General features: G+C 40.2%; 2 protein-coding genes across 2 annotated transcripts; both read right to left on the bottom strand.

Annotated features, from left to right (window-relative positions):
* Positions 1-3,255: 3,255 nt before the first annotated feature.
* On the bottom strand, positions 3,256-9,844 carry tsg101b (tumor susceptibility 101b). The gene is made up of 10 exons (XM_062989613.1): positions 9,756-9,844; positions 9,565-9,652; positions 8,929-8,994; positions 8,268-8,431; positions 7,335-7,461; positions 6,894-6,954; positions 6,724-6,812; positions 6,436-6,638; positions 5,579-5,818; positions 3,256-5,274 (listed from the first exon to the last, which is right to left on the bottom strand). Exons 1-10 carry the CDS (start codon positions 9,792-9,794, stop codon positions 5,185-5,187), a joined length of 1,167 nt encoding a protein of 388 aa, XP_062845683.1. The 5' UTR covers positions 9,795-9,844; the 3' UTR covers positions 3,256-5,184.
* Positions 9,845-10,653: 809 nt separating this feature from the next.
* On the bottom strand, positions 10,654-17,563 carry hrasb (HRas proto-oncogene, GTPase b). The gene is made up of 6 exons (XM_062989362.1): positions 17,444-17,563; positions 15,044-15,176; positions 14,313-14,491; positions 14,062-14,221; positions 13,540-13,663; positions 10,654-12,775 (listed from the first exon to the last, which is right to left on the bottom strand). The coding sequence occupies exons 2-5, from the start codon at positions 15,152-15,154 to the stop codon at positions 13,544-13,546; spliced, it is 570 nt and encodes a 189-aa protein (XP_062845432.1). The 5' UTR covers positions 15,155-15,176; positions 17,444-17,563; the 3' UTR covers positions 10,654-12,775; positions 13,540-13,543.
* Between the last annotated feature and the right edge of the window lie 5,541 nt (positions 17,564-23,104).

Below are 23,104 nucleotides of genomic sequence, written 5' to 3'. Positions count from 1 at the left end.
GCGGCGACCGTACGATAAACCCCATAAATGACTTTACGGCCCTGTGTAGCTTTTATGTGCTCTGTGTGTCGAACCTTTACAAGCCTGATGTGCTGCAACACACCGCAATACATCAACCACACAGCAGAACCAATCACACATCAACAAAGATCAGCAGATCCACAACAGCGCTCAGGTCGGATACAAAGAGTCAGCTAGTGAACCACGGACCTAAGAGTCAACGGATATGTTTAAATATCAGGACATATTTTTATATTTAATAATAAATGTTGAGGCTGTTTGGTTGACCCACCACCATATAGAACGTGAGCATTTAAGTTCTAGTCTCAGACCTGGTTGCACAGTAATAAATTACGCTAGCACACTACTGCTGGGATCCAGGGTTCAAATCTCAAGCGGTGCTACCAGCCAGTCGGATGGCTACATACAGACATGATCGGCTAAGTCAGAGGAAGGGGGGGGTGGCCAAGGCCCAGGGTTGGATTGGCATCCTGTCCGGACCCACCGCAACCCTGACCGATATAAAGCGGTCACTCAGTCAGACAGTAATCAGCAGTGTGGTCAGGACCAGTAATAGGTTATAGGAACACAGGGTGGCGTTTATGTTGTAGGGTAAAGGAACTGGCAGCGACAGACCTATTAGCGATAGCGGCCTTGCTGACACAGACCTGTCCACTGATTCTAAGTGAACCGGAGTCAGCAGCTTTCCAAACCCACAGAGTCCCGGGTAAAGTTCTGGACGACGGTGGTGGTGGTGGTGGTGTGGAGGTGAGGGGGGTATGAGGGGGGCGGTTTTGTCCTCCTTCTGTGTGCAATAAAAGCTGATTAGAGTTGAAACAGTTGGCCGGTCGTCCCCTCCTTCACATCTGCTGGATTAGAGGCCAAAGCCAGTCATCTGTGAAATGAAATTTTGGATGGCCGAGCGGGGAGAGACCACGCGTGGGGAGGGGGTGAGCTAGGTGAACGGATATGATTTTGGGGCGAGGGGTTCGAACAGAAGGTCCGCTAGATAGCAGATTAGAGGTCAAAGGTTCAGAAAATAATCAGATACTGGATACGTCTCCATCATCAAAGTCTATACAGTGTATCAGTGTGTTTCCCATCGCTTTCTATTATTTTAGTCATGCTCAGTTCCCCTATTTCAATTCCCTTGCATCTTGCGCCAAACCCACGTTGGCCTCATTCTTAACTCCAGATGTTTTAGTTACATCCGTTGCTAACAGGTGTTTAACCTCATTGTGTGTTGAATATCAGCTTCCAGCTTTGCAGCAATAGTTTAGGGATGGCCCTTGACTGTACCCTTTGATCAATTCCTTATCGGCCCAGTCCAGTCATGGCCGTTTGGAGCTTGATTCTCTCATCTTTGCCGCCACCCCAACCCACAATCGATGAAGCCAGCTGACACACGCAGCCGCAGATCGCTTCTTTTCACCCACCAGGGGTCCAACAGACAGCACAGAAAACACAACTAGCTGTGTTTGAGGAAGGGAAGGTCAGACAGGGTCTTCTCCAGCTGTCACTGCGATATGTGGGCATCTCCATGAAAGAGTGGTGGTGAAACATAGTGACGCTCTCTGTCCAGCTCTGGGTAGCGCAGCAGTAAATCACACTAGCCCACTACTGCAGGGATCCAGGGTTCGAATCCTCAGCAGTGCTGTCGTCCGGTCAGGCATCTACACACAGCATGTGGTGAAGGAATTGAAATGAGGAATTGGAATTCTGACCCGAACACACTTGTGGTGTTCCAAAAAGCTGCTTTCATCAAGCGTTACCGCTTCATCTCATAACCCAACCATAAAAAAAAAAAACGTTTAGCTTTGGTGCTACATTTTGCTTGAAGGCAACAATCACACACAGCGGCGAGAGTGCAGGCTTGGTGAACTGGTGAACTCTTCCTGATTAAACGCACCCCGAGTGTAAATCCTTTTAAATTGGGACAAAGCCCCCCCCACCCTCAGTGTTTGATCCCGCGTCGGGGTAAGATATAGAGCCGGTGACAAGATTTTACTCCTCTGATCCTCCAGGGTCCCCCAGTATCCTCCACACTGCACCTACAGGGATTTAAGATCTTATCCTGAGACATGTGAGGCTCTGGGTCGGGAGGTTGAAATCTGCCTCTACACTGTTTCTGGCTTGCTGATTTACCCATAATTCTTCTATAGGCTGCAGGATTTCTTATCAAAGCTCAGATTCTTATCTGCTTTTGAAATCCAGTATAGGGGAGCTCGTGGCGCAGTGTGGATTGTTTAATCCTGTAAGTCCACACAAAACACAACTAGCTGTGTTTGAGGGAGGGAAGGTCGGACAGGGTCAGAAATCCATGTTTTAATCGTGTCCCCAGGTTTTCACTCGGTCCTGTTATCCTAACACATTTATCCTTCTGAACAATGTGGAAATATTCATCAATCAAGTCACATTTTGAACAGAAAAATGTGAAGAGCGAAAGTAAGTTCTCCCTTTTTCCCCCTGTATGTGTGACGTACATTCCTTTTACCTACATTTTTTCTTAATTGTTATTTGTTTACATTTAAATTGATAAATCACTAGACTGTGCTCAATGTTCTTGTGCTTTTAGCATGTTCTCCATGCTGCTGTATTTCATGTATTTACTAAATCTAGGTTAAAAACTCAGTCCTGTTACTTTCAGTCGTTACTCATATACAATCATCTTCCACTTAGAAACCTTGTACAAATGAAACAGAGGTGCCTGAGATTGATCAAAATACATTTTGAGTAGTTAAGTGTGTGACTTGCTACATGCAGATGGCCCTTATTCGGATAGATGGCCCATTTACAATGGAACAAAACTTCCCTTAATTAGCGTAGAGTCTTCTCCTATAATAATGTAATAATGCGAGACTGGAGAACACATGGGAAGCGATTCAAGACCATTCCTCCATAACGAATCGTTCCAGATCCTTTAAAAAACCCATACTGGTGGACTCTTCTCTTCAGCTCATCTCACAGGTTTTACATTAAGTGTACACTGGGGGACTAGTAATAGTAATAGTAACTTCTGTAATCACTGATCCATTTTTAAGCTGATTTTAAGATGAGCTTTGGATTATTGTACTTCTGGAAGATCTATCATGGTCCAGTTTAAGCCTCCTGGCCAAGCCCATCAGGTTTTGACGTCCTCTTTCAGGCAGATATGTTTACTTAGGTACAGATTACATTAATCTGACATTAAAGTACGAGAGACGAACAGGACACAAACCACAGAACTGTACAAGCTTTCTTTATTTAGATGTTTGAAATAATACAAAAGTAGTAAAATAACAGTTTGGTCATTCCTTTTACAATGAGAGTATAAGTGCACACTGAGTTATATTCAAGTATGTATTTGCAAAAAGAAATTCCTAAAAAAATAAACAACACAACACAAAGAATAGAAAATAAACAGAAAGGTAATTATAGTATTATACTGTAAAGTCTATTATAATAATCCTTTTGATGGCACAGTTTCCATTTATCATTTGATTAAGTGCATCAGTAATTGTTTTTAGAATGATGTTTATATTCTAGGCTCAGTTTTTCTCTCTCAGTTGTCCAATATGTTAAATTCAGCAACTAAACTGTCATCGTGCATCAAAATGTGCAGATGCAAGATGTGTAATCCTACATGTTATTTAGCAAAAAGAAGAAAAAAAAACAACAAAACAATACAGCAAAGCAACATAAACACTTTGAGTAGTTTTATATTATGAGTGTATGTAGTAGTATGTAGTATTTACTGATAAAATAGGCAGCCTGGCAGTTTATACTTGAAAAACATGCTATTGTGAAGTGTGAAGTATGTAGTATATATGATTCAGTATAGCAGTACTCTGTATATATTTAGAAAGTATGCAGTATGGCTGAGAAAAGTGTACAGCATGTCGTTTGAAACACAGCCAAGACTGATTGTGAAACTGTCACCCGATGTTAAAAAATAAACCCCCGTTAATGAAAGACGTTCAAATCAAAAAGTTGAATACAAGTTAAAAAAAGTAACAGATTGTAAATATCGATGTGCAAATCAGTCTGATTGTGTGTAAACCAAAACCAGGATGGAATGATTCTTTATAGACTTTTGCTTGATTGCTTTTTTCATTAGTAGCTCATTTGCCTTCTGTGCAGCTTGAAATGATAAACTTTAAGATTACACCATTAGATAATAAAAAAAAGCATCACATACTGTACTTTTATACTCATTGTCAGCTGCACTGTTATTTAGAGCAGCTAATTAAGGTACTAGGGTCTTTTGGAAGGTGGGTAGAAACTGAAGCAGGTACATACGATTTTTAAATCAGAGGTGAGGACCGAACCCGGATCATCATGCTGCACAAAAACGTATATAAAAAGTCTTCATTCATTCATTGTCTGTTTTACCACTGTTTTATCCTATTTAGGGTCGTGGTGGGTACAAACACTGGGCGCAAGGCAGGAAACACCCAGGACAGGTCACCAGTCCATCACAGGGCAAACACACACACACACACACCTAGAGCCACACCTAGTATTTCTAATTAGTCGGACTGTACGTTTTTGGATGTGAGGAAACCTATGCAAAAATAGGGAGAACATGCAAACTCTACACAGAAAGGACCCAGACCGCTCAACCTGGGAATCAAACCCAGGACCCTCTTGCTGTGAGGCTACAGTGCTACCCACAAGTATTCAGACAGATATTATTTTTGGTATTATATCATCTAGAAAGATTGCTAACTGATCCATTCATGCTTCAGAAAGTACAACCAGAGTTATAACCTATAGAAAAGACCCATATATAAAGTTTAGATCCTTATATAACCGTTAACAGTAGCTGCATTCCATTTACTTCATTCCCTTCTTCATAAGACATTACCCACGTCACATATTCCAAACATCTCACTTCATTTTTATTTAAAGTAATGCTAAATTAATCAAAGGTTTGGGTTTGTTATAGTCACGTGATGAATAATTGATGCTCATTCTAGTCATTTTAATAAGGAGCGTGTAAACTTTACAGCACTCCACCAGCTACAGACACATAAAACCTCCACAGTGTGTAAGAGTAATAAACGGTGAAGAGTGAAGAGTGAAGAGTGCACATCACTGATAGCTGACTGAAATGGAATTCTTGTCTCGGAGTGATGGTACCTGTCAGTTGGGAGGGATAATCTGAACAGACTATAGGAGAGGAGTGCCGGGCTGGACGTTTGGTCAGTAAAGGTCACTTAGGCCAGCGGTTTTTCTGGCTTTCTGCATCAGGGCTCGTAACTGGAACTGCTTTCGGGAGAGAAATCTCACGTGCTGCAGGATAAACACACAAACAGAGAAATTAATCAGGCTGAAAATGTCTACGAATGTTTTCCACAGTATCAGCAGTGGTTACGAAATATCATTTTGAGGAATTGATGGAGTCTAGCAGATAAGGTACTGGGGGCTAGTAATCGAAAGGTCGCTGGTTCAAACCCCACCACTGCCAGGTTGCCTCTGCTGGGCCCTTGAGCGAGGCCCTAAACCCTCAATTGCTCAGACAATATACTGTCACAGTACAGTAAGTCTCTAAGAATTAAAACTGGAGAGAATATAGATTAATGAAAGGAGAACTGACCTTGAGAAAAGCGTCCAAGTCGACGACACCTTTGCGGAGCGCCTCCCCCAGATAGAAGATGGTATCTTCTATGGCGTTCTCTTCAGCATACAGGTTTAAGATCTGCCGATAGAGCGGCGCAGTGGGAGTGATCAGGTCGTCTATATCGCCGCTCTCTGACTGCTGCTCCATCTTGTCCAGAGCTGTGGTCAGCTCCTCATCCTTCTGCTTCAGGAGGTCGATGTTTCTGTCCACGTCCGTCTGGTGAAAGAGAGGAAGACAAAACAAACCTGCATTAGAGATGAAAGATGTATAGAGTAAAGATAACACCTGGATACAAGTGGTAACAGTTTTCCTGTTCCAGCATGACTGCGCTCTGTGCACCAAGAGAGGTCCATACTGACCAGGCTTGATGAGCTTTATGTGAAGGAACTACAGTGGCCTGCACAGAGCCCTGCACACACTGGCCTTTTGTTCTAACAGCAATGTCTGAGGTTTTAAATATTCTTGGGCACAAATACACACTTGTAAAAAGTGTTTCCAAAGAGAGTGGACACTGTTAAAGCAGCATGCATGGAAGGTGAGTAATGCTGATGGCTTTGGGATGGAATGTCCACCAAGCTCATGGTCAGATATTCAAATGCCTATATGGACAAAAGTACTGGGACACCACCCTAATTGTTCAAGTGTTTCAGCCACAATAATTACTATCAGGTATAATACATCAGTTATGTGTGTGTATATGTATATCTATGTATGAATATATATCTTCATGTCCTTATAGAGCTTGCTTTGTGCACAGGGGCACAGTCATGCTGGAACAGGAAAAGACCTTCCCTAAACTGTTGCTGCAAAGTTGGAAGCATAAAGCTCCATACTATCTCTAGATCCAGTTTGGTCATCATCTCCTGCAGTTTCTGGTGTCCGGTTTTCAGATCGTCCTCTGCTTTTTTCAGAGAGTCCAACTCAGCCTGAGCTCGGTCCATCTCCTCATTCATCCTCCGGCGCAGTTTATCGCTCACTGCAGACACCAGCGACGCCCGGATGGTGTCCTCTCCGATGGTGGCGTTGCGAGCAGGACCTGGGTTGAAGAATTTTTTGGTTTTAAATGTTATGCGAAGAAATCAGAGCTGAAAAATGTGACCTGGCTTTGTGTAATAACTTACCAGCAGTTGAAGTGGGAGTGTAGAGGGCAGGTCCCGGTGTGGCCGGGTATCCAGCAGTAGCAGCAGGGTAAGGATAACCCTGAAATGCTCTAAAAGTACCATCAGGACAGCGTTAGATACTTTAAATAAAGCTTGTATGAGCTGAAAGAACATAAAGGAAGGTGTTTTACCCTGGGTTTGGAGTCTGATTCTGTGTAAATGGAGTGCTGGGTGTGTTTGGCATGTAGGAGGCTGCAAAAAAACAGAAGAAAACAAGATGATCACAATCTGTTGCCAACTTTTTAGACAAAAAAATACAAGACGGATGAAGTGCTTAGACAGGAATTGTTAACACAAGTGATTGCTCAACGGAAGGAATTAGATCTTTGTTTTAAACTTGAGCTGGTGGTGCAGTGTTAAATTATACAGCCATTATACAAACAGCAGATTTAAGTGCCTTGCTCAAGGGCCCGAGAGTGGACCTTTATCAAATAATGTTAAAACAAAGTAGCAAAGCAGCAAAACAAAGCAACTTGTGAAGCTTATCGTTTAAGGGCAGGCCAACAGTTGCGCTATTTAAAATTTTAACAACAAACGTGAGATCAAACTAAGAAGCCATCATTTAGTCATACCGTTAGTTGTACCAGCAGCCTGGAATGCTTGGTAAGGGCTTTGTGGGCTGGGCCGGGAGAAGACTGGAGGCTCTTCACCAAACACAAAGATCATAACCTGGATCAGGCCAAATAAATTTGAATCGGGCTGAAACAACAGAAAGAAATAAGAGTGCTGTTATTGAGGTGTTTGTTTATAACGCCATGTTTTCACATTTGTGGTGGGTTTTGTGCTTGTTTTATTGGTCTTGTATTTTATTTAAGCTTTTAGTCTTATATTTTTGGAAGAATTTGAGGATTATTTTTGTACAATCTTGGGTCAGGATTTCTTTAAATGTATTAGGCGTATGTATTCGTAGTCTATCGCTGTTGTACGTTGGTTGTTTTTTCAGGATGTGTTTTATGGTGATGAGGTGTCTGACATTATTCACAAAGTCTGAGGACTTCTCCTAGTATTGGGTGTTGGTGTGTCAGTCAGTTAGTGTGTTTTCCATAACGTATTTTTGGTTTATTCCTGACATTGGAATGTATCTCGTGTAGTTTGTTGTTTGTTTGTGTGTTCCATCCATTTTTAATGTACGAACACAGAGTAAGAGCAGACACTTATTCATCATTTTTGACCTCATATGACTATATAATAAATTCATCGACATTGTCTTTGGTCTATAAAATCATTAAAAATAGCCTATTAAAAATGAACAGAATCCAGATAAACCTCTATGTGTGAAAGCAAGGCAAACAACCAAATTGAATATCTAAATTTTGATTCCTTAGATAGCCCTGTATTAAAAACAGACATGCTTCTGTCATAAATAGAACCGCATGGGTTCAGGAACAGTTCAGAAATTAAACAGTAAATCTGGTTTGTCGGAGCATCTTCGAAATGAAGGTAAGAACCGCTCAGAAACGCTGAGGTCCAAGAACCATTAAAAAAAGACATCTCTAGGCACTTACAGGCTTCCACTCGTGCAGGTATGGAAGGTACACTTTCCCATTGGCATCTATGTGCTTCCCAGTTCTGATCATCATGGCACTGGTGGGCTTCACGAAGCAGATTGGTGGATTGTACGGATATGTGTCCAGCAGCCACAGGCAGACAGGAATGTTATATATGTTTCCTATAAAGAAAAGAAAAGGTTTTAGGATTTTAGGTTCAAACATTTTTTAGTAGTTTTAAAAATACCTGCACTTGTATCCCTGTAATTAGGGTCATACTAAATTCACAAGAAAATGTGCTTAAAGTCACTGATTTCACAGATTTTTAAAGAAAAGTGTCAGAATTCTCGACAGTCATTAATTTACACTCATAAATTGAATGATAGAATAAATGGAAGCTACAATACACAGAACAGCTGGACAGCCGCACGATTTGGCCCTTATTAAGTTACCCAGGTCTTTATGTCTGATCAGATTTGCTGCATTTAACACGAGGACGATGAATAACCATCATTAGCCCAACATTCCTGACTGTCACATGCACCATTGTTACAAAAAACACAATAACAAACAGTATAGTTAGTATTTTTAGAGGGTGGTCCTAATGTTCTAGCTCAACCGTACTTAGGAAAGCTACAGAAACCCCTGTACCTCCTGGGGTTCTTATGGTTCCACTTACCTTTGTAGCTGACTGGTATCGTTCCTGTAAGGCTCATTAACTCTCTGCTCATGCCATCATTAAACACTACAACAAAAAATAATAATAAAACAATCAGAGCAATCTGAACAAAACAAGAACCGACTGATTAATTAAAATGTACACGTATGTCCTTTACTACAACTTTATTTGTATAGCACTTTTAAAGTGGACATTGTCTCAAAGTAACTGTACAGAATCCAGGACCGACAGACCAAAAACCCCTGTTAAGCAAGTTAAAAATACAAGTCACCAGCTTAAAGACAGTGTGTAAGCACTTCAGCCCAAATACAAGGCTCTTCTCCAACCCAAAAACTTTCCTACATTGCAGCTGTTTCCCATTTATCGTTGTTTTAATTATTTGATACTGATTCACATTCTATTGTTATTTTTTGTAATAAAAATGAGCTTTTTCTGTTTCAGCTTTAAGGGGTTTGGATGCAGTAACAGGTTTGATCAACAGAGGTCGCCAGAATGCACTGTAATAATAAAAGCTTCGACTAGCCAGTGGTTTTTCACTACAACTACCTGAGGTTTTACTTCCCCATTACTAGTGTTCACATACTTTTGACAGGAAGAGTATGTCCTAACAGGATAAAATTGTTTAAAAACACTTACCATAGTTGTCCATGACAGGTTTGAGGTCTTTATACCGGTTCGTAACATTGGTGACTTCCCTCAGAGTCAGGTCTCTGTATTTATACACCTACACAACACAAAACACTCATTCAACCTCCCAAACAGCACTTATATCACACTAAACCGGCTTTAAAACGGCTCACACACTCAAACATACCCAGGGAACTCACCTTAGACAGCATTTTCCGTAGGTTTTCAGTAGGATTCATGTTTATGTTTATTTTACTTCTACTTCAACAAACTAGCTGAACCAGTTTCGGTCGCTCTGGGCGCATGCGCACTAGCATCCAACACTCTGTCCTAAACCACACCACATTCACTACATGGTGCACTACTGAGGGAAGTGTTCTTTCCAGTTACATCATTAGTAAAATCTTAATGTAACCTACTGTATAACAAAGAAAATCCATAAAATCCCACATTTTGAGAGGTTTAATTATTACTGCTACTTATCATTACTTTTTAAAGTTTGTAGTGAATAGGGAGCAGGAAGGTTTTTCGGACGCAGCCACATTTACCTCAGCTGATGACCATCCTCGGGGCGAGGCTGTTTTTGTATGCCGTTAAAAGAGGAAATTTATAATACTAATAATACTAATAATAATAAAAAGAACAACAACAAGATGAATAACAACAACAATAATAATAATAGATATTATAATAATAATAATAATAGTGGCCAGTGAGTGTGTGTGGTTATTATTTTTAATTTTTTTTGGTCTTGTCTAAGCAAACTAGGCCATGAGCTTGTTTGACGTCTCATTCCAAAACCATACGAATTAATACAAAAGGACTGTGGAAATTTGTGCGCATTCATTAAAAACATTTCCATTCATCCCAGAGATGTTGAATGATGTTGCAGGCCAGTGGAGATCCACCAAAAAGAAAGAGCCTTCCCCAAACTGTTGCTACAAAGTTTGCAGCATATAACTTATTCTGTATATCAATGTATGTGGCTAATGTATAAATATTGTCCCAATACTTTTGACCATATAGTGTTTTGTACACTTGTCAGATTGAAGGCTAAGTCGGAGGATTTTATTTTATAAAAATGAGAGCAAAAGAAAATAACAGACCTCTGATTTTAATGTCATCATTTAAATCGTGAACATCATCAGCACTGCATGAACACATGGTACAGCACGACAAATGAAATAAAGAACTCAACCCTCGGAAGTCAAACAATAAATCAAGCGACTCCAAACCGAACCACAATGTTCCGACCCCACACCCTGAGCGAAGGGATACCACAGTGACGGTGGAAAGAAGTGCTTTAGGTTTGTGCAATTCAGGCACAGTCCCCTCTGTGTAAAATAATATAATAAAAAAAAACCTACAGGCACAATGTATACACGTCTAAGCCCTACCCAAATTCTGTGGACACTGACATTTGAATTAAAACCATTAATAAAAATCATTACAAATGAACATTTGCATTTAAAGCCCAGCTAATGCCATGTGCCAACAAGCTTATCAACTGAGTGATTGATATGTTTCACTCTCTCAATTCTTTTTTCTAAAGCATGTAAGGTCATCTGTCTGTGAGCTGAAGCTGAGGTGTTATTGGGCAGGTTATGCTGCAGGACAACAATCCAAACTAGCAATATTGCAGAAACAGCAGCCTAGTCTAAGTCTGACTGTGTCCTAAATTAAACCCAGAAAAGATCCGGACCCAGAAACCATCGGCGTGTCTGATTTAAAACAGATCTTCCATAAACAGTGGAGCTAAAATTCCTCCTCACTGATGTAAAAAAAACACAAACCGAGTTAAATATAATTTTTTTATAGAATTCAACTAATTTTCTTCTGACATCTTTCCGTTAAAATTGAAACTAATAAAGAATGATCAAAGGGTTTTCATCTAAAAGTGTAACTTTAAGGTGGACCACCTAAATATTTATTTACTGCCACCTTAAACACACAGATTAAGCATTTTGTAAAGCTTTCATTTTGAAATGTAAAATTTTACATGCAATATTACGTTTATTTTCCATTGGGTTCTGCGACACAAGCAATTTAGCAAAGCAAACTGTTAAACCTGTGTTGACCTCAAAATGTCAGCGGCCCCACCACCACACCACTCCTCACCCCAAATGCCGTATCACTAATCACACTGTGGTCGTATCTAAGAGTCACGTTAAACCTTTAAGTGCAGATTTATACAAATTAGTGTGGCCGCTGCGTTGCATTTAGCCAATCAGAAGAGGGATTTAAAGAGTTTTTATTTATCAACACCAACCCAAACAAAGCTCAGACACGCCCGCCAGCAGCAGAGACAACTAACAACTAATAATACAGAGCATTAAATAGGCACCATTTCACACAGCTGATATTCTAATAGTCATGAGTGTCATATTATTTTTCACCAATTAAATAACAGAATAGCAAAAAGGTGTATTATTTTGTTAGAATAAGTTTATCTGCTCAAAACTCCATCATCATTTGACCAATTTGCATTTCAGATGGCGGCGCATGTGGTCCCGACCCCGAGGCAGCTTAAAAAAGCTAAGAAAAACCCACAAACACATATGATCTCTTAAACTTAATCCCAGTCTAATGCCATGTGCAAATGAATAATGTTAAAGAGGCGTGTTCCCTTATCACTGTTCCACAGGATCAGCAATAAACTATTGCACTGATACTTCAGAATCTCAGTGAAAAGTCACAATAAACAATCCCGCTCAAAAACAAGAGGTCAGTAAACATATATGTACATCATACCAAACCAAATAAAACCCCATACACGTCATATAATTTTCACATCTCTAATCCACATCAGCTAATCTAATCATTATTACGTTCATGTCGCAGTAAAACTACTCTCCCGTCGTATCTCGGTCAAAAGTCCAAAGCCGATGAGGTGATAACGTGAGGTTGTTTTATGGTCTTCAGTTGGGGGTAGATATTGTGATTATATTTTAGTCAGGCGATCCTTAACACAGTCCAGCAAACCCAGTGTCTAGACTAGTCCTTGAGGTAAATAATCTCTGGTACAAAGCAGAGTCAAAGTTCTCCCTCAGCGATCTGATGTGGACGATGGGTCCACTCATGAACCCACTCGTGAATCCACTCGTGCCAGTGTTTAGGGTTTTCTGGTCCGTTTCGCCATCTAACATCAGATCAGAGGAAGCGCTGCAGTGTCGGAGCCGCACCGCCCCTCCGAAAGTCTCTTTCATTTCACGTGATTTACCTAAACAATGTAAGAAAAAAAAACATGATGTAGGTCATGTTCAGTATATGCACACACACACACACACACAGACACAATCATCATTATCAGATCATTATCGGACTTTGTTCTGTATCAGGACACTTCACCGCTCATGTAAAGCAGCAATTCTCAACCTTTTTTTTTGAACGAATCAAAGGCAGAACGTGACGTCACAAGATGCAACACTAAATGCGCTGCGAGAAAACAGAGGAGGAATTTCTGGCACCGTTTTGGCTCCTTTATCCATTTTACTGTGTCTTGTTGTGTTTCCAGTAGGTAAAATATAAGCAGGTAATACACGCCCCAATATGTGCCCAGCATGGTGCACTGTTCTGACCACTGGCTCGCAAAATATATAACATACAGGCATCACACGTCACTTTTTTAAAAACAGATTTTAGTTTAATTGTAAATTTGTAAGCATGAACACTAAGCATACCAGGACCAAACTAAAAATTGTATTATTTTCTTGTCTGGTCTGGACCAAGGGAACCGAACTACAAGTATAAAGACGACCTTTTTTATTTCTGACTGTCCACTATTATTCCTCTGCTACTTGCACCACCCTCACACTGGCCGAGAGGAGCCAAGAGTCATTTCTTTACACCAGCCGACAGTGGATTCTCACAGACAGCTGTACTGTGTCTAGACAGTCAGATCATGCTTCCCTTACCCCGGCACATCAGCCATCGGAACGCCTGGCTGTGTGATTTTTAATAAAATAGTTAGAAATAAATACTTGCTTGGTCATGACACCACACAGCGGCAGTTCAGGCAGTCCTGGCCGTTATCGTCGGGTGGATTCAGCTTCCTCAGTTTGTGCTGCCGGATTTCACGCACTAGCGTGTAGAAAGCGTCTTCCACCCCCTGCAGAGAGAATCAGTTCATGTCAGCACGACCTACAGAGGTCTGTCAACCATGTCTGATGCTATTGAATGTTCATAAATCATTACACATCTCACAAAAAGTCGGTAAGATTTATAGCAAATCAGCTTCTCAAAAAGTCCACCACAGAGCTACAATATTTGGTCAAAAATATGTAGACACCCCTACTATTTATTAAGCTGAGGTGTTTCAGCCACACCCATTGCTAACTATGTGTATAAAACTACATATTTAAAATTATGTGCTGCAAACCATGAGGCAACAGTTTGGGGATTACATGATCTGACCTCAGCCACATCAAACCCTTAAGGATGAATTACAATGTCTGTTACAAGCCTGGCACAAATTCCCACAGACTTCTTCCCACTAGTTTTACTCACTTGTCTTGTCTTGGCCGAGGTCTCGATGTACGGGATGCCGTAACTGCGGGCCAGTTCCTGTGCTTGCCTGGTGTCCACTGTACGAGCGGGCAGGTCACATTTATTACCCACAAGCACCATGGGAACGTCATCTGAATCCTTCACCCTTTTGATCTGTTCCCTATTAAAACACAAATCAATCAATCAAGGAAGCAGAACACAGATCATCATTTAAATTGAGTAAATGAAGCAGCGTGGTGGCGGTCTCTCACCTGTACTGATGGATGTCCTCGAATGACTTGGTGTTGTTGATGGCAAAGACACAGAGGAAGCCCTCTCCCGTCCTCATGTACTGGTCCCTCATGGCGCTGTACTCCTCCTGACCAGCCGTGTCCAGGATGTCCAACAAACACGTCTCGCCATCGATCACCACCTGCTTCCTGTAGGAATCCTTATGGAGGGAGGGACAGGAGAAGATCAGAAAGACAGAAAACGGACACTGTGTTCTAAATATATCAAAAAATACTGGGACCACAATAAAATAAATGGAAAGGTGTGAGGGATTCACACAAATCCACATCAGAGACGATTTCCTGTCTTGATATCTGAAGATGTGAAGCTACCACATTGCAAAACAAAAGATCCATAATGGCAGAAGCACAAACTATAGTGGTATAGCATATTGTATTTAATATTAACCAAACAGCTATAAATTATTGCAAAAAAACTGAAATAAAAAACAGATGTTTTGAAATCAAATGGGAAGCTGAATTAGATGTCTTTATTGTTTAAATGCCAGGTTAAATAAGTTTACTTTAAAAAAAACGCAGTCAGGTGCCAAAATTCATACGTTAAAATAATTCAAACCACGTTTGCCTTCCCAACGTGCTGCTTACATTTTTAATCAGGTCGCTGCTAAATCTGAAACTGATTCAATTAGCAGCAAGCTAATCGAGCAGTAAACACAGAGACACGTCTGCATTAGAACCGGGTCGGATCTTACTTCGATAGTCGGGTCATACTCGTCAACGAAGTGGTTCTGAATCAGCTGAATGGTGAGGGCGCTCTTTCCTACACCACCCGCACCAACCACCACCAGTTTGTACTCAGTCATCTTCACAGCCTTCCAGTCAAATCTAAAAACAAGAGATAATAAGGGTGTTAATAAGAAGTTACATTTACATAGTGCCATATTTAACATTTTTATATTTACATTTACACAGTATATACTGTCTAAGCAATTGAGGGTTAAAGGCCTTGCTCAGGGGCCCAATTGTGATCTTATCTCATCACTACAGGACCTCATTTCAAAATTCTACTGTTGTGTTTATTTCAGCAGTAATTAATTAGAGTTATAGTGTAGTTAGAATATGATATAGTCATAATATGATGTACATAAGCATAACTAACTGCACCTGTTTGTTTGGTTCTTGCTAATTTGCTAACAATTTGCTGTTCAGATGATTAAAAGCTTAAAGTTTTGACATTTCGAGCCTGGCTGATTTTTTTCTCAGTGGGTTAAACAACAAAGCATAAAATGCTATTTTGCCCTTTTTGTTACTGCAGCTTGGAGCTGATCCTGTCAGTTTGTTACCACCAATTCTGCCCACGTCACTGACTAACAATGACGGAACAGCAATTAGCACACGGCTGCGGGTTCGACCGTCCCTGCCCTCTATTAAAAGTGAACCTTCCACTTTTGGCAGCAGCTTTTCCGGATTGGCGCTTAGTAACCAGCCACCTTGTGTTTTACCGACATGACAGATGAGGAAACCTTTTGTTTGGTGACACGTGCAGAGAAAATAAAGCTGTTCCAGAAGCCAGGCAAAACTCTCCTGCCGTCAGTGGCAGGGTTTCCCCCGTCAGGCTCGGTCAGGGATCTGTTAGTGTTCCAGGCTGCCAGAAGATTCGGCTCTGTGGAAACTACCAGCCTCATTCGACCCAATTTATTACAAAAATGAATTTTCATGTATGACCCCCCACAAACACGCAGTTTTTTTATTTTTAAACCTGTTGTCAGGGTTTAATAAACGTGTTACATGTGAAAGAACTGCTGGAGTTGTGTTTTTATGGATAAAGTGCAATAAAAGCATAATCTGGCTGTGTAACTGATATAAATCTGTGATCTTTATTATTATTATTTTAGTCTGTTTTGTGCAGCCCTGTCAGGTTGGTTTACAATAAATCTGCTCCTGAACCGCCCAGAATGTATATGAATAAATGTATATGTATATAAATTAAATATTTTGTAAACAGTAACAAATAAATACATTTTAATAACAATGCATATGTTAGCATCTTGTAACAATGTTATTATATTTAATTAGAGGTTTAAAACCATGTGAATCTTCCCGCCACTGTTCGGTGTAGGTTTTTACACAGAGCTTTTAACACTAGAGGACACACTGTGCTCTCTGTATTCCTCCACCACTCCTGCAAGTTCCACAACAACACACTAGTAGGCTCTGTTGTAACTACAAGTAACACATTTCCCTTATTGCCTCCTAATCTGTCTGTTTAACTGTATATAAAACCATGACCTATTATTATTATTGTTATTATTATTATTATTTTAGTCCATTTTGTCCAGCCCTGTCAGGTGGATTTAAGATATAATGGCTCCTAACCTGCCCCCAGTGTACCTGAATTCATTCTGAAATAAAACGGTCATTATTTTTAAAGTTCAGATTGATTCAGTCTGATCTGGACACTTGGGTAACAGCTCTTGTCCTGCAGGAGCTTGTTTGTTTATAACTGGGCGTTCCCCTGCAGCACCACTGGCTGTGGAATTTAGTGAGTGAGGTTCAGCTGGTGAAAGTTGGAAGTGATTCTGATCTGCATGTCCTGTAATTTATGGATTTTTAATAAACCAGGGAGGAAACCTGTCCTGTTATCTGTGCATTATTCCCTGAAGCTGTGTGGTGATGGTGCTGCTGGTGGTGATGGTGCTGCTGGAGGCCGCAGTGAATGACATCATGTTTATTGATCTGGTTCTGCTCAGGCTGTGTAAACAATGAGCACATCTGCACCAATACTGCACCAAATTCATCTGAACACACATTATAATCAAATCTAGAGATTTCCAGATGTGCATAAATGAAGAGATTGATGTGCAAATGCTGGACATGGATTGTAATTATAACTGCAGCTGCAGATAAAGCTTTATACTATTATACATTATAAAACATGGATGTACATATAAGAAATGCCCAGCTGGTGTTGTTGTTTGCTGCAGATTGCATTAAAGTAAATAATCATGAATAAATAAAATCGAACTGATCTGTTCTTACATGCAGTGATTGTATTTCTATTGTGTAACTACTAACAAAGCTTATCCAGTTACATACTGGTGCAAATCACACAAAATGCTGCATACAGAACATAAATAAAAGCTGATACTTACAAAAAACGGCTTGGTCAGGGTCGTAGTTCCAGTCGAGCACAGCCACACCGAATGTTTTTAGGTTTCACCACGTAAACAAGCCTCAGATCCGAGCAAACAGCTGGAGGAACCGCAGCAAAAACCTCCGATTTCAGAATAAAAACCACATTTCAAAGAATTAGCAGATATATTCTGTGTTTTACAGAGGACATACCGAGCACAGCTGGGTCCAGTGTGGCTGCACTAGAACGCACTGCCGCCCAGGTTCGAATCTACCGTTAACACAGCAGGGTTGCCAGATTGGAGACTTTGTTTAATCCCGCATGGTGGTCGCGACCCGCCCAGTTTACTAGGAAAATCACCATGCACATCTTCCACTGACATGTCCAGGGATCCTTTTTATTCACCAGGAATGGGTGCAAATCAGGAACACCGTGGCACTATGCCATTGCTGGGCTTTGGCCATACAAATGCCATGTCTATGTAGCTGCCTGGCGGGCCGATAGCACAGCTGTGGTGGGCTGGTGTAATAAACCTCTGCATCACATGAGCGCCTGAAATGAGAAGGGTGGAAAAGATCCTCGAAAAGTGATGGAGCTCCTGCAAATACCTACTTATACATGTACATTTTGGAAAAACATTAATAACATTTTTAACATTGCATGTAATTTTAGACCTAAAATGAGCTTGTAATTCCATATAACGGTTATTCTATTTATTTATTTTTAATTAGGGATTAAAATTTTTAATTTTTCACTTTAAATTAGTGAAATTCAAAACAAACACATCAGGCGTGTAAAGGGTTAAATAGTCCTGAACAATATAAAATCCCCTTGTGAGCGATATACCTACCACTCTGGCAACCCGACATCTACTGCTGCAGCCCACGCCCAAACCCACAGCAGCTCAACTGGCCTTCAGTGCTCAGTACAATCTACTGTACATTCTAACCATGAAACACGTTTATTTATCAAACAAATGCTTTATTTTACTGTAGGAATTAGTTAAATCTATACAAATACAGTCTCATTCAGGTGGGCTGAGATTTGTGTTTAGTAAATGTACACAAAACGTATAAAACAAGGCAGATAAAGTATTAAAAAATGTGCACCAATCACACAATAACCCACAACGAGATAATCTGATCTAGTTACTGTTAATAAGTAGTAAAAATAGTTATTTCACTCAGTTCTTTTAATGTAAATAGGTTCAAGTTATAATTTTAATATTGATAACATAACTGATTATTAGCTCAACATTAGAGATGTAATATATTTCCTATATGAATTAATTTGTGTTTATTTGCATTTGCCACTTCACTAGGCGTTTGGAATCCAGCTGCACTTCGTGTATCCATCCACAAGAGGGCAGAATTGTTTATTCAATAATAATACACTACTAACTGAGACTATTTCATTTATGATGCACGGGTTAGGATTTTGGTCGGCACGGTGGCTAGCACTGTTCCAAGAAGGTCCTGGGTTCGATTCCCAGGTGGAGCGATCTGGGTCCTTTCTGTGTGGATTAGCATGTTCTCCCTGTGTACGTGTGGGTTTCTTCCGGGAGCTCCGGTTTGCTCCCACAGTCCAAAAACATGTAGTCAGGCTAAGTGGAGATACAAAATTGCCCTAGGTGTGTGTGTGTGTGTGTGTATATGTGTGCGAGTGTGTTTGCCCTGTGATAGACTGGGAACCTTTCTAGGCTGTTTTCCATCCTGTGATTCCATGCTGTGTGAATGCTGTGAGAACGTTGTGAGAACGTTGTGTGAATGCTGTGTGAATGCTGCAGGAACGTTGTGTGAATGCTGTGAGAACGTTGTGTGAATGCTGTGAGAACATAGTGTAAATGCTGTGAGAACGTGTGAATGCTGTGAGAATGTTGTGTGAATGCTGTGTGAATGCTGCAGGAACGTTGTGTGAATGCTGTGAGAACGTTGTGTGAATGCTGTGAGAATGCTGTGTGAATGCTGCAGGAACGTTGTGTGAATGCTGTGAGAACGTTGTGTGAATGCTGTGAGAACGTTGTGTGAATGCTGTGAGAATGCTGTGAGAACGTTGTGTGAATGCTGCAGAAACGTTGTGCGAATGCTGTGAGAATGTTGTGTGAATGCTGTGAAAACGTTGTGTGAATGCTGTGAGAACGTTGTGTAAATGCTGCAGGAACGTTGTGTGAATGCTGCAGGAACGTTGTGTGAATGCTGCAGGAACGTTGTGTGAATGCTGTGAGAATGTTGTGTGAATGCTGTGAAAACTTTGTGTGAATGCTGTGAGAACGTTGTGTGAATGCTGTGAAAACGTTGTGTGAATGCTGTGAGAACGTTGTGTGAATGCTGTGAGAACTTTTGTGGGCTGGACTGGAGTACGTTGTAATAAAAAGAAAAGTTGGGCTGCCTTTCTCTGACTCAGTAATCCTTGTTCTCCTTTTCTTCTGAAAGCAGTCACATGGTCCATTGTGTGTGTCCACCACCAGAGCTTCCTATTGGCTGAGCTGCTTCAAAAAGCATCCGTAACCAAGGAAACGGGGCGCTTTAGCACCTCTTCACTTGTCTGATGAGGCCTTGGCTAAGTCACCGTGATCGTCTTCACCCGCTGCCCGTCTGTCTTTGTCTTGTCGGCGTTTTCTTCACAGTCTGGACGTGTGGACGTAAACTAGGTGAGTCCATCAACAAGCTTCTTCTGATTACTTCGCTTTTTCATTAAGAGTTACTTTATTCTGAGTAAACTGTTGCTTCTGTGTGCTAGCGTCCTGCAGTGAGGGGTCACAAGTGCTGTTTTGTAGAGCTGAGCAACACGACAACAAAAATATTATAATGCAAAAACTGAAGATGATTTTACAAAAGCATTGCTAATTTAATGCAGTAAATTTGCAGATATTTAATAAAGGTTAGAAAATAAATTACTAGTTTTATAGCACTGATAACTGATCCCAACAGTCTGAGGAGGTACCATGGCATTAAACGGCACAAGGACACAGTGACCTGAACACTGGGGAGTCCAAACTCACCAACAAACAAACAAAACAAAATTCTATTTTATATATAAATATTTTAAATATATTTTCTTTTCCACTAACCACTATCCTGGTCAGAGTCACAGTGGGTTTGAAGCCAATCAGAAACACAGGAAAAAACCCCTGGACTTACTCACATAAGTACTTAAGAGTTACCAATTTACTGTAGCAAGGTAGCAGGAAACTGAAGTACCTAGAGAGAGAACATTCCAAATTCTGCACCAGAGGCGAGAATCCAACCAAGGATGCTGAACTCCACGTCACACCATTTTTATGGGCTTTACTTTGTACACAGAGGTGCAGTCATACTAGAAAGGGTGAAAAATACAACAATTAATAAACAACTCTTGGAGTCATCACACTTTTTTAAGCTGGGAATTTGGGTTTATCTTGGTGGGAACACTTGTCGATATGAATTTTGTAAATGATATTAAATGAAACACTATTTTAATGAAGCACTTCAGCCACTAAAAATGAAATAAATGCCAGCAATTTTAGAGCATTCATTAATCAAGCCGTGTATTGACTTAACAGAAGGGCAATGTTTATTTTATGATAATATTCAAGTCAATTCAAAAGAAAACAACACCGCAAACCGTTTCCTCTACTTGATTTGTTACTCATTTACAAAGCAGTTTGAATTCCTGACACTTTTTCTCCCCACAAATTTGAACTGCAGTAAGCAGGTTTAGTCAGAAGTTATGGATGTCTGTGGAACTCTCGGATGCGTCAATGCTCTCCGGGTCTCCTTGGCAATGACTAAACCCAAACACACGTTAGAATAAAGCTATCAGTGCAGCACTAGTGGAAGATGGTCCATTGTTGGGTTCTGATAACAGAACGTCTGGCTGTAAATCAGAACGTCTGGCTGTAAATCAGAACGTCTGGCTGTAATAGAAATCAGAAATAAAGAGTCGTTGTCGGTAAAGGTGGGTGAGCTGATAATGAGGATCAGACAGAATCACACAGGTCTCTGAAGTGCTGGCGTCTGTTATGGCTCCTGTATGGTGTTGACATGGTCCTAAAAGGTAGTGACAATGGAAATAAATTAGAATGATGGTCTATCTGTATCTGGTCAGTACTGGTTAGCATGAAGTATGTGGACATCTCACCATTAGCTTGTTCTACATACTATAGACCAGGGTTCTTTTTTCAAGCGACCCACATGTTACTTCATTTAAATATCCTTCTACTTACTAAACACTGTCCTTAATTATATCTTCATCAATAATGTCTACTATTTTAGACACACTGTTATTCAACATTGTGCAGTGCAGTAATCTACATGTGTTGAGGTGTGTTACTCATGCATCATGTCATGAAGGCATTGTCACAGCTTCTGCTTTTCTGTGAGGGCTTTCCAGAAAATTTTGAGTGGGGGTGTCTGTGGGAACTTGTGTCTATTCAGTTCTAAGTATGCTCCAATGCATCCCAAAGGTGTTCAATATGGTTGAGGTCAGAAGTCGTGCAGGCTACTGGAGTTCCTCTAGACCAAACGTCTTTAAACCAAACCATGTCTTTACGGAACTTCTGAACTCTTGACACAAAGTTTGAGGCAAAAAATATCATTTTATCACTTGTTCAGGATCGGTGCTGCTGAAACACCTGAAGTTCTTGATTATGAGGAGTGCCGTCATACTTTCGGGAATATAATCAAAACAGGAAAAGAGGAAATGCTGCAGCTTTATCGTCACAATCTTTAAAACTGGCGTAAGTGGATTGAGTATTTAAACCCACGTATCAGAAACTATGCTCCTCCCTGGGTGTGAGCAGCACCCGTCATTCTACATTCATGTCGTGTTAATTAGTAACAGTTTCCACGACTAAAAAAGTTAACACATTGCTCTCAAACCTTCAGCATTAGTATTAACCTAAGAAAATGGTGACATACAGTGTGTACAGTATACAGTTCTACATTCACATGGTCTAAACAAATATAAAGAAAGAAGCACCAGAGCATTCACTGGATCAAAAGAGGAAACATCTAACAATCAAAAGGTCTGGCCACATCAAAACAGTCGAACTGTAATGAAGTCTGTGATTGTTTTCTTTTGTATTGTAATCTTTAAGAGAGGTTCATTATTCCCTTGGTGCACAATATGGCCTAGTTTAGGTTTTAAAAAATATAATTTCCCATCATACAAACTTTGCCGCAAAAAATCCCCAAAAATTCTTGCTCCCATGTGGTTTTATTACAGATAATAATTTACATGGTTCTTTAAAAATCTATTTTCTTTTGTAGTCCTTAACGTATGTATTTAGTTCAGTGTTTATATGATTAAGTATCAGTTCAGTTTTGAGATGTACCACTTCAGTTGTCACTTTCTATATGGACCTGTTTTTTGGAATGTGTTGCAGGCATTAAATAAAAATCTGCCTGTGTATAAAAAATAATAAATCAAATAAAATCAGTAATATAATATTGAATATATCTTCTCTGTAATGTTTTAAATTCGTTTAAAAGACAAGACAAATAATTGCTTTTGCTTTTTAGAACTGAAATGATGTCACATGTTTATTTGTAAAAGGTTTTTGTAATTAAAGTTACATAATGATCTATTCCCATAGCTAACAACTATAGACTGCATACCAGCAAAGTGTATTTGAAATAGTTGATCAGAAATACAGGGTGTTACCTGCAACCTATTCTGGTTTAATGCAGTGTAAGTTTAT

The sequence above is a fragment of the Trichomycterus rosablanca genome, chromosome 27, assembly GCF_030014385.1.
Source record: "Trichomycterus rosablanca isolate fTriRos1 chromosome 27, fTriRos1.hap1, whole genome shotgun sequence".
Taxonomy (NCBI): Eukaryota; Metazoa; Chordata; class Actinopteri; order Siluriformes; family Trichomycteridae; genus Trichomycterus; species Trichomycterus rosablanca.
Note: the sequence above shows the minus strand (reverse complement) of the source record. Positions and strands in the feature narration are given on the sequence as shown.